General features: G+C 42.1%; 1 protein-coding gene across 2 annotated transcripts in view; it reads left to right on the forward strand.

The window, feature by feature from the left end:
* Positions 1–12,338, forward strand: part of LOC147110504 (sodium/mannose cotransporter SLC5A10-like) — a 161,185-nt gene that overhangs the window by 30,082 nt on the left and 118,765 nt on the right. For both annotated transcript variants that reach the window (XM_086000535.1, XM_086000537.1), the window contains one exon: positions 1,226–1,331. In XM_086000535.1, coding sequence (XP_085856661.1) covers positions 1,226–1,331 — 106 coding nt within the window. The remainder of the gene's footprint in view (positions 1–1,225; positions 1,332–12,338) is intronic.

Raw genomic sequence — 12,338 nt, forward strand, 5'->3', positions numbered from 1 at the left:
ATGTCAGTGTCAAGTAGGATGTGGAGGAAGAGATTGCTAAAGCTGAGTGCTGGTGAGGAAAGGCAATGGGGAGCAGATTGAGGGTGATAGGAAATTCATACTCACTTTTCCAGTGCGTAGAAGGTCATGAAATCTCTTCCTACATTGAATCCAGGTTCTGCGGGTTACTGATAATGAGTTGACCTCCTCTGCCACCTGGATCCACACAGCCTTGATCTGCTGGGGAGGCTTCTTCCTCCCTGAAGAATGGAAGAGCACCTCTTTATGTGCTCTTGCTCCCGCAACTAAAGCCTGCAAGGCAACGTCATCAAACCTCGGAGCAGCCCTAGCTCTCTGGCTAGCCATTCTTCCTCCAGGTCCCTGTAGCTTGAAAGGCCAAAAGGTTGGCAGTCTGCAGAAGAAGCAAGGCTTGTTGCAGACCTTGAATACAGCAGCAATGATGACATCATTGGAGGCGACTTTCAGACTGGAAAAACTCATTTGCCATGGGTTCCCACACGTTGGAACTCAATTGGCCAATTAAGTTAATCTCCCACATCGATTTAGATTCGGGTGGATAACACGAAATGCGGATTACACGACCCCAACCCGCCCCTGCATTAAAATCCAGCCCGTGGTCTCCCAAAGCACACTTCTGTTGTTCTTTCTCTTATTGCAAAGAGTTTTATATATTTAACATTTATGATTACAAACTTTTTGTACCAGTATTGATGCCCAAACATGTCATTTGAAACCTGTTGTTTTCAGCAGACTTTCATTCCATTACTATTAATCATGGATGCCCTCTGGTTAGTTTATCTAAAGTCTACCTTTAGCACTGGAGATTATAGGGATTTTCTTTCTCAAAAACCTGTCTGACTGATCAAGGAAAATAAATCCAGGTTCCAAAGACAAAAGGAGCCATTATATCATTGAAGTTAGTAAAAGGTGTTGGTTCAGGGTTCAAGAAGAGGTTTCATTAGCTCTTTCTACAGAACCTACGGAGATTCAGATAGAGAAGGAAAAGAGTAGAAGTCAAAGACAGAATGGTTGAGTGAGTGGGAGGACAACACAATGACAACAATGTCATAGAATCATACAACACAGAAGGAGGCCATTTGGCCCATCATGCTTGTGCTGGCTTTTTGGTAGAGCTATCCAACTAGTCCCACTAACCCCGTTCTTTCCCCATAGCCCGGCAAATTTTTTTCCCCTAAACAATAATATATCACTTTTATCTCACTAGACAGACCTGTACTCGGGAGCCTTGTTTGTGCAAGTGTGCCTTGGATGGAACCTCTACCTCTCGACGGTTCTGATGCTGGTCGTCACAGCTCTCTACACCATAGCAGGTAATAAGCCGTTGGACTGTCAACGTAGATCTGCTACAAATCTGAAATATATATTTTTTAAATTGCTGGAAATGCACAGCAGGTCAGTCTGCAATTGTAATGATAACGTTTCGCGTGTAATACAGAAATGGGAGGGCCCAGAATTTTGTCGGAGCTGTTCCCGTTCCGCTGCCGTAACTTTGCCAGAAATCCCTAGGTTTCCTCCATACTTCTGGCAAAAATGTGATCGCCAAGCAGGAGCAGGTGCGAGGAAGTTGGTCTTGCACCTGAAACATTAACCTGTCTTTACTCTTTACAAATTAGGGTTTCCAACCCTCCAGGTTTGCACCGGAGTCTCCAGGAATTGAAGACTAATCTCCAAGACACTGCTGCCAGCAGCCCAGGGAGTAAAATCAGAGGGGCCTTAAAGAAATATTTTGAACACATTTGTCTATTAGTAATAAAAATATTGGACATGGGGAGGAAAAAACGGTTGTTTGACTGATGGTCAAGAATCATCCAATCGGGTAATGAAGAGTCTTTTTGCTTTCCAATTGGCCGTGGGAAGGCGATGCGCCGCGAGGGTGACGTGTCGGGCGACCAATGGCGGGAGTGTGGGGGTGGGGTGGCTGGAGGCAGGAGATCATGTGATGACACCTCCAGGAATATGTCCAACCAGAGTTGGCAACCCCATGGCAGGTGTGGGGAAGTTGCTCTTGCAACCAAAACATGAACCCGTCTTTACGCTTTACAAGTGCTGACCTGTATTTGGAGACTGTAAGCCTATACTGCGAATGATTCAAACTAGCACTACTGATGTATGTCAGTCCATTCTAAAGCTGTTGTTGATTTCATCCATATTAATTTCTCCTGCTCACAAATGTTGTATTCTGTTATAACCCAGTTATAGCTTTACAAGATAGATACAAGTCTCCAAAGTGGGTTATTTCATTGCAATAGTAATTACTTGTCTATTTGGTGTCTAATTACAGAGGTAGATTTCTCAAGCAATCTTACAGTCCGTGTTATGATGAATAGAAAAGAATACTTACTCCTTTAGTTTAAAATGTTGAACTAAATAACTGACTCCAATCTTTCATCTGAGTCTATTGTTGACATTGTATTCTTTGCCAAATCCATTGTGTGTGTGTCTAAGAGCCCTGGTGTGATTGTCCTCTATTTTAATTCGTTTGAAATTAGTGGAGAAGTGTTTGATTTTTTTTTTGTGTTAATAGCTGTTGTACATTTTGGTTGGTGGTAAAGTACACATGACTGTCCATTGTCCCAGAAGATCTGTTACAGGCATTTTGGCAGCACCAAGATAGGAAAGTACTTCATGGGAATGTGGAGTGAATGGGTGGAGCTGAACTCCTAGTCAGGTAGGGCTGTCAGGGGATACTGGATATTGGATACTGATAAATTCCAGGTGATGCCACCTTTAGCCGCCTGCCCTAATATCTCCTCCTTTGGCTCGGTGTCAGTTTTTGTCCGATTATGCTCCTGTGAAGCGACTTGGGATATGTTACGATTTGTGTCTCAGCTGTGACTCAGTGGGTAGCACACTCGCCTCTGAGTCAGAGGGTTGTAGGTTCACAGTCACATAAAGCTAGGCTGACACTCCAGTGCATTGCTGAGGGAGTGCTGCACTGTCGGAGGTGCCGTCTTTCAGATGAGACCTTAAATAAGACCCCGTCTGCTCTCTCAGGTGGATGTAAAAGATCCCATGGCGCTATTTCGAAGAAGAACAGGGGAGTTATCCTCGGTGTCCTGGCCAATATTTATCCCTCAATCAACATCATAAAAACAGATTATCTGGTCATTATCACATTGCTGTTTGTGGGAGCATGCTGTGCACAAATTGGCTATCGTGTTTCCCACATTACACTCCAAAAAGTACTTCATTGGCTGTAAAGCCCTTTGAGTCATCCGGTGGTCATGAAAGGCGTTATATAAATGCAAGTCTTTTTTTTTAAAACGCCATATAAATGCAAGTTGTTGTTGTTGATGATGATGTTGGAACATAGGAACAGGAGTAGGCCATTCAGCCCGTGGAGCTTGTTCCTCCATTCAATTAGATCATGGCTTATCTATATCGTAAATCTATCTATCCACCTTAGTTCTGTAACCCTTAATGTCCTTGCCTAAATTTCTGTTTTTTAAATTTTCAGTTGACCCCCAGTGTCAACAGCTTTTTAGGGGAGAGAATTCAAGATTTCCACTACCCTTTGGGTGAAGAAATGTTTCCTGACATCACCCCTGAACGGCCTAGCTCTAAGTTTAAGGTTATGCCTCCTTGTTCTGGACTCCTCCACCAAAGGAAAGGCTTTAAACTAGTAAGATGGGGGGAGGGATCTACAAGAAACATAACCAGCCTAAATATAAACAAAACAGGAAAAGATAGCAAAGGAAAGAATAAAGTAAGGGAGGACATTCATGGCAAGGGAATAAATAGAGCTATAGAACAGAAGTCTAAAAAAGATGGTTAAACGTGAGGTGAGAGGAAATCCTATTAAAAATGAGTTAAACTGTCTGTACAGCAATGCACACAGTGTCTGTAATAAAACAGGGGCACTGGAGGCAATCATACGTTGTGAGGAAACAGACATAGTAGGATTACTGAGACATGGCTACAGAAAAATCAGGACTGGGAATTAAACACTACAGGGCATAACATGTTTAGAAAAAATAGGGAGAGAAAAAGGGGAGGTGGAGTAGCTGTACTTATTAGAGATAACATAATGGCAGTAGAGAAAAGTGACATAGATATCAGCAAGACAAAAATAGAATCCATATGGATAGAGATAAAAGATAATAAAGGATCAATCACACTAATAGGCATAGTCTGCAGACCACCTAATAGTGGAAGGGAGGTGAAGGAAGAAATATGCAGACAAATTAGGGAAATTAGTAAAAAACATAGAACAATAATCATGGGAGATTTCAACTATCCTGATATTAATTGGACAAAAGAGATAGGTAAAGGGGATAAAGGAATGGAGTCCTTACAATGTGTACAGGACTCCTTTCTGACCCAATATGTAAAAAGCCCAACAAGGGACGATTCGATATTGGATCTAGTAATGGGAAATGAACCAGAGCAGATACGAGAAGTAAAAGTAGGGGAACATATAGGCAGTAGTGACCATAATATAATACGCTTTAAGATGATCATTGAGAAGGACATAAGTATGATGAAAACCAGGTTAATGGATTGGAGAAAAGCTGATTTTGAGGGGCTGAGAATAGAACTTGGGAAAAAGAAATGGGCAACAATATTGGTAAATAACTATGTTGAACGGCAATGAGAAACATTTAAAACGGTGTTCAACAGAGTGCAGGAAAAATATATTCCGCTTAAAGGAAAGAACAAACTAAACAATAATGAGACTCCATGGATGAGGGTAAGGAAAGAGGCTTCCATTAGGTACATAGACAGCAGGGGAGTGCATGATAAGAGAGAATACGAAAAGGTTAGGAGAGAAGTCAAAAAAACAATTAGGGAGACAAAGAGGAACTATGAAATTAAATTATCAAGGAACATAAAACAAAATAGTAAAATATTTTATAGGCACATCAATAAGAAAAGGAAGGTTAGGCTGGGTATAGGGCCATTAAGGGATAGTTAGGATAATACCACTGGTAACGATAGAGAGATGACAGAAATATTAAATAATTATATTGCTTCAGTATTTACCAGGGAGATAGAACAGGTGGACATGACATTGGAAGATGAGATTAGTAATGAGATAAGCACATTTAAAATAAAAAAGGGGATATATTAAATAAATTAATCAAACTCAAAAAGGATAAAACCTCTGGTCCGGATGGATTGCATGAATGCATTTTAAAAGAATCTAGGGAAAAGGTAGCAGAGGCATCACTACGCATATTTAATAATTCATTAGAAAAAGATGTAGTGCCAGAGGACTGGCGGATAGCTAACTTAATACCGATATTTAAGAAGGGGGATAGAACATGTCTAGGGAATTATAGACCAGTCAGCTTAACATTGGTGGTAGGAAAAATAATGGAATCCCTACTAAAGGAGAAAATAGAAGAACATCTAGAAACCAAAAATATAATAATGAATAGTCAGCATGGATTTCAAAAGGGAAAGCCTTACTTGACAAACCTTACTGAATTTTTTGCAGAGGTAACAGAGAGTAGACAAGAGTAATGCAGCAGATGTAATTTATCTGGATTTTCAAAAGGCCTTCGATAAGGTACCTCATAATAGACTGATGAATAAGGTCAGAGAATGCGGAGTCAGGGGACAAGTAGCAGAATGGATTGCTGGCTGGCTTCAGGACAGAAAGCAGAGAGTGGGGTAAAGGGTAGCTATTCACGGTGGTAGTAGGTGAGTAGTGATGTTCCACAAGGATCAGTGCTGGGACCACTGCTGTTCACAATTTATATTAACGATTTAGACTTAGGAATCAAAAACACAATTTCTAAATTTGCGGATTACACCAAACTGGGGGGGCGGGGGAATAGTCAATACTGAGGAGGACTGCAATAAGTTACAGGAGGACATTAATAAACACTAATAAACTTGCAGAATGGGCATATAATTGGCAAATAAAGTTCAACACAGATAAATGTGAGGTATTACATTTTGGTAGGAAGAATAGGGAGGTTACTTATCACTTGGAGGATGCGAGTCTAGGTGGGGTAGAGGAATAAAGGGATCTAGGAGTACAAATACACAAATCACTAAAAGTTGTGACACAGGTTAGCAAGGCCATTAAAAAACCAAACCAAGCACTAGGGTTTATTTCTTGAGGGATAGAATTGAAAAGTAGGGAAGTTATGCTAAACCTGTATCAAACCTTGGTTAGACCACACTTAGAGTACTGCATACAGTTCTGATCACCATGTTATAAAAAGGATACAGAGGCACTGGCAAGGGTGCAGAGAAGATTTACAAGGATGATACCAGAAATGCGAGGGTATACATATCAGGAAAGGATGAACAGGCTGGATCTCTTTATTCTTGAAAAAAGGCTGAGGGGTGACCTAATAGAAGTCTTTAAAATTATGAACATAATAAAATAATAAGAAATAGGAGCAGGAAGCACTGAGTGCGAGTCAGCAGAGAGTGCTGTGAGTTTGGGTAAGTGTGAGAGTTCTTTAATTGTTATTTCTCTTTAAATCATTCTTGATAAGATTACTTAAGCAGTTTAAGTAAAGGGGAAAAGTTAAATATTTGGGATTCTGTTGGTTTAAGAAGAGTAAAACAAGGTTAAACTGCAGTAGGAGTAAATTGGCACAGCAGGCAGTGGAAACCAGTTTTCTAACCAATCAGCAGGGGTGACTCATTTGGCTGTAAACAAACAAACAGTATAAAAAGACCAGTGCTAGTGTGAGCAAGCACTGAGTGCGAGTCAGCAGAGAGTGCTGTGAGTTTGGGTAAGAGTGAGTTAGGGTAAATGGGGTGTTAGGTGCTCTTTTCAAACTTTAACTCTGTGGGTTGTAGTTAATAAGGCCTTTCTGGTGCAGAGTGACTGTTGGTAAACCATTTAACTGGTGTAATTAGAGAGATTGATTTAATTTAAATCCAATTAATTAAAGGGGATACTAGCATCTAAAATCGGGCAGAGGGTGTCCATAACTAACAATAAAAAATTTAATTAATTACATAGAATGGAGCAGGTGATGTGTTACTGTTGCGAGATGTGGGAGCTGGTGGACCCCATTGAGGCTCACGGTGATTACGTCTGTGACAAGTGTCTGCTGCTACAGGAACTCCAGCTCCGTGTTGATGAGCTGGAGTCTGAGCTTCAGACACTGCGACACATCAGGGAGGGGGAGAAGTACCTGGACTCTGTGTTTCAGGAGGTGGTCACACCTATGAAGTTAATTAATTCAGATGTAGCCCATGGTCAGGGACAGGACGGTGTGACTACGAGTGAGGCAGGTACGGGGATCCAGGAGGTAGTGTTGGAGGAGCCACAGCCCTTGCTCTTGTCCAACAGGTTTGAGGTTCTTACTCCCTGTGGGGACAGGAGCAGGGACTGCAGGGAGGAGGAGCAACCTCGCCACAGCACCGTGGAACGGGGGGCCATTCAAGAGGGGGGAGTAAATAGAAATGTTGTAGTGGTAGGGGATAGTATTATTAGGGGGATAGATAGAGTTCTCTGCAGCCGAGAGCGAGAGTCCCGAAGGCTGTGTTGCCTACCCGGTGCCAGGGTTAAGGACATCTCCTCTGGGCTGGAAAGAAACTTGCAGTGGGAGGGGGTGGATCCAGTTGTCGTGGTCCATGTTGGTACAAACGACATAGATAGGACTAGGAAGCCGGTTCTGTTAAAGGAGTATGAGCAGCTAGGGGTCAAATTAAAAAACAGAACCTCAAGGGTAATGATTATTACCTGAGCCACGAGCGAATTTGGCTAGGACAAATAAAATTAGAGAGTTAAATGCGTGGCTCAAAGACTGGTGTGGGAGAAATGGGTTTTGCTTCCTGGGACACTGGCACCAGTACTGGGGCAGGAGGGAGCTGTTCCGTTGGGACGGGCTTCACTTGGCCAGTGCTGGGACTAGAGTCCTGGTGGATCATATAACTAGGGCTGTAGAGAGGGCTTTAAACTAACTAGTGGGGGGGAGGTTCCTAGAGAGCAAATAATAAAAATGACAACAGAGAAGGTCATAGACTTAGGTAGCAGTGGGGAAATTAAAAACCAGAGTGTGTCAGGAAGGGGCAGAAGGTATGGAGTAAAAGGTAAAGTAATAAAAAGGGCAAAAGCAGGAACTAAGTGTCACAAAACATATTTGAAAGTTCTCTATCTGAATGCATGTAGCATTTGTAACAAAATAGATGAGTTAATGGCACAAATAGCTACATATGTGTATGATCTTGTGGCCATTACAGAAACATGGCTGCAGGGTGACAATGCCTGGGAATTAAACATACCAGGTTATTTAACGATCAGGAAGGACAGGCAGGAAGGAAGGGGAGGTGGGGTGGCTATGTTAATAAAGGAAGGAATCACTAATACAGAGAAATGATATTGGGTCAAAAGATCAGGATAATGAAACAGTTTGGGTGGAGATAAGGAATAATAAGGGGAAAAAAACACTAGTGGGCGTAGCCTATAGGCCTCCGAACAGCTGCAACTCTGTTGGACGGAGTATCAATCAGGAAATAGTTGAGGCTTGTAATAAGGGAACATCTATAATTATGGGGGATTTTAACTATCATATTAATTGGACAAATCAAATTGGGCAGGGCTGCCTTGAGGATGAGTTCATTGAGTGTATTAGTGATGGGTTTCTTGAGCAGTATGTAACTGAACCGACCAGGGGGCAAGCAACCTTAGATCTGGTCCTGTGTAACGAGACAGGATTAATTAAAAATGTTCGAGTAAAGGATCCCCTTGGAATGAGTGACCATAACATGGTTGAATTCCATATTCAGTTAGAGGGTGAGGAGGCTGTATCTCAAACAAGCGTGCTAAGCTTGAATAAAGGAGACTATGAAGGTATGAGAGCGGAATTGAGTAAAGTGGATTGGGAAAATAGGTTAAAGGATAAGACGATACATGATCAGTGGTGTACATTTAAGGAGTTATTTTACAAATTCCAAAAAAAGTATATTCCACTGAGAAAAAAAGGGTGTAAACGAAAAGACAGCCATCCGTGGCTAAGTAAAGAAATTAAGGATAGTATTCGACTAAAAACAAGGGCATATAAGGTAGCCAAATCTAGTGGGAGGATAGAGGATTGGGAAAACTTTAAAAGACAGCAAAAAATAACAAAAAGATTGATTAAGAAAGGGAAGATAGATTATGAAAGTAAATTAGCAAAAAATATAAAGACAGATAGTAAGAGTTTTTATAGTTATATAAAAAGAAAAAGGGTGGCTAAAGTAAATGTTGGTCCCTTAGAGGATGAGACCGGGAAATTAATGGTGGGAAATATGGAGTTGGCAAAAACACTGAATGAATATTTTGTATCAGTCTTTACAGTAGAGGACACTAAGAATATCCGAACACTGGACAAACAGGGGGCTATAGGGGGGGAGGAGCTAAACACGATCAAAATCACTAAGGAAGTGGTACTCGGTAAAATAATGGGACTCAAGGCGGATAAATCACCTGGACCTGATGGCTTACATCCTAGGGTCTTGAGGGAAGTGGCGGTAGGGATTGTGGATGCATTAGTAATAATTTTCCAAAACTCCCTCGACTCAGCAAAGGTCCCGGCAGACTGGAAAACTGCTAATGTAACACCCTTATTTAAAAAGGGCAGTAGACAGAAGGCTGGAAACTATAGACCGGTTAGCCTAACATCTGTGGTAGGTAAAATTTTGGAGTCCATTATTAAGGAGACAGTAACAGGACATTTGGATAATCATAATTTAATAGGACAAAGTCAGCATGGTTTTATGAAGGGGAAGTCATGTTTGACAAATTTGCTGGAGTTCTTTGAGGAAGTAACATATAGGGTGGATAAAGGGGAACCAGTGGACGTAGTGTATTTAGACTTCCAAAAGGCATTTGACAAGGTGCCACACAAAAGATTATTGCTTAAGATAAAAAATCACGGGATTGGGGGTAATATTCTGGCATGGATAGAGGATTGGCTATCTAACAGAAGGCAGAGAGTTGGGATAAATGGTTCATTCTCAGACTGGCAATTAGTAACTAGTGGTGTTCCGCAGTGGTCAGTGCTGGGTCCCCAACTCTTTACAATCTATATTAACGATTTGGAGGAGGGGACCGAGTGTAACATATCAACGTTTGCAGATGATACTAAGATGGGAGGGAAAGTAGTGAGTGAGGAGGACATAAAAAACCTGCAAGGGGACATAGACAGGCTAAGTAAGTGGGCAGAGATTTGGCAGATGGAATACAATACTGGAAAGTGTGAGGTTATGCACTTTGGCAGGAAAAATCGTAGAGCAAGTTATTATCTTAATGGCAAGAAACTGGAAAGTACTGAGGTACAAAGGGATCTGGGGGTCCTGGTGCACGAAACTCAAAAGGTTAGTATGCAGGTGCAGCAAGTGATTAAGAAGGCCAATGGAATGTTGGCTTTCATTGCTAGGGGGATAGAATATAAAAATAGGGAGGTATTGCTTCAGTTGTACAAGGTATTGGTGAGACCGCACCTGGAATACTGCATACAGTTTTGGTGTCCATACTTAAGAAAAGACATACTTGCTCTCGAGTCAGTACAAAGAAGGTTCACTCGGTTAATCCCGGGGATGAGGGAATGGACATATGAGGAGAGGTTGAGTAGATTGGGACTCTATTCATTGGAGTTCAGAAGAATGAGAGGTGATCTTATTGAAACATATAAGATTGTGAAGGGGTTGGATTGGGTGGATGCGGGGAGGATGTTCCCGATGATGGGTGAAACTAGAACTAGGGGGCATAGTCTTAGAATAAGGGGCTGCTCTTTCAAAACTGAGATGAGGAGGAACTACTTCACCCAGATGGTGGTAGGTCCATGGAATATGCTGCCCCAAAAAGCTGCAGAAGCTACATCATTACATAAATTTAAAACAGAAATAGACAGTTTCCTAGAAGTAAAGGGAATTAAGGGTTACGGGGAGCGGGCAGGAATTTGGACACGAGTCTAGGTTCGGATCGGACATGGCCCTGTGGGTAGCGGAGCGGGCCCAGGGGCCGTGTAGCCTGACCCTGCTCCTATTTCGTGTGTCTAATTCTGTTAGATTCAGGAGATGGTTCTGTGATAGTAGATTGGCGGTTAGGATCAGATCAGCCATGATCTTATTGAATGGCGGAGCAGGCTCGAGGGGCTGATTGGCCTACTTCTGCTCCTATTTCTTATGTTCTTATGAATAGGCCACATGGCCCCTCGAGCCTGCTCCGTCATTCAATAAGATTATGGCTGATCTAGGGCTCAAAGCCACTTCCCTGCCTGCTCCCCATAACCCTTCACTCCCTTATCTTGCAAAAATTTGTCTATCTCCACTTTAAATGTATATAATGACCCAGCCTCCACAGCTCTCTGGGGCAGAGAATTCCATAAATTTACGACCCTCTGAAAGAAGTTGTTCCTCCTCATCTCGGTTCTAAAAGGGCGACCCTTTATTCTGAGACTGTGCCCCCGAGTTCTAGATTTCCCCACGAGGGGAAACATCCTCTCTGCATCTACCCTGTCGAGCCCCCTCAGTATCTTATATGTTTCAATAAGATCACCTCTCATTCTTCTAAATTCCAATGAGTTTAGGCCCAGCCTGCTCAACCTTTCCTCATAAGTCAAACCCCTCATCTCTGGAATTAACCTAGTGAATCGTCTCTGAACTGCCTCCAATGCAAGTATATCCTTCCTTAAATAAGGAGACCAAAACTGTACGCAGTACTCAAGGTGTGGTCTCACCAATACCTTGTACAGTTTTAGCAGGACTTCTCTGCTTTTATACTCCAACCCACTTGAAATAAAGGCCAACATTCCATTTGTCTTTTTGATTACTTGCTGCACCTGCATGCTAACTTTTTGTGTTTCATGCACAAGAACCCCCAGGTCCCTCTGACCTGTAGCATTTTGTAATCTCTCTCCATTTAAATAATAGTTTGCTTTTTTATTTTTCCTGCCAAAGTGGATAACCTTGCACTTTCCCACATTATACTCCATCTGCCAAATGTTTGCCCAATTTTGATAGAGTGGATACAGAGGGAATGTTTCCACTTGTGGGGAAGAGCATAACTAGAGGCCATCAATATAAAATGGTCACCAAGAAATCCAATAGGGAATTCAGAAGAAACTTCTTTACCCAAAGAGTGGTGAGAATGTGGAGCTCGCGACCACAGGGAGTGGTTGAAGCGAATAGTATTGATGCATTTAAGGGGAGGCTAGATAAGCATATGAGGGAGAAGGGAATAGAGGGTTATGCTGATAGATTTAGATGAGGAAAGATGGGAGGAGGCTCGTGTGGAGCATAAACACCGGCATAGACTGGTTGGGCCGAATGGCCTGTTTCTGTGCCGTATACCCTATGTAATCATATGAAATAGTTTCCCTCTATCTACCCTATTAGATCCTTGCTGTGTTCATATTTTA

The sequence above is a fragment of the Somniosus microcephalus genome, chromosome 11 (genome assembly GCF_052327205.1).
Source record: "Somniosus microcephalus isolate GS21.2 chromosome 11, FLI_Smic_1.0, whole genome shotgun sequence".
NCBI lineage: Eukaryota > Metazoa > Chordata > Chondrichthyes > Squaliformes > Somniosidae > Somniosus > Somniosus microcephalus.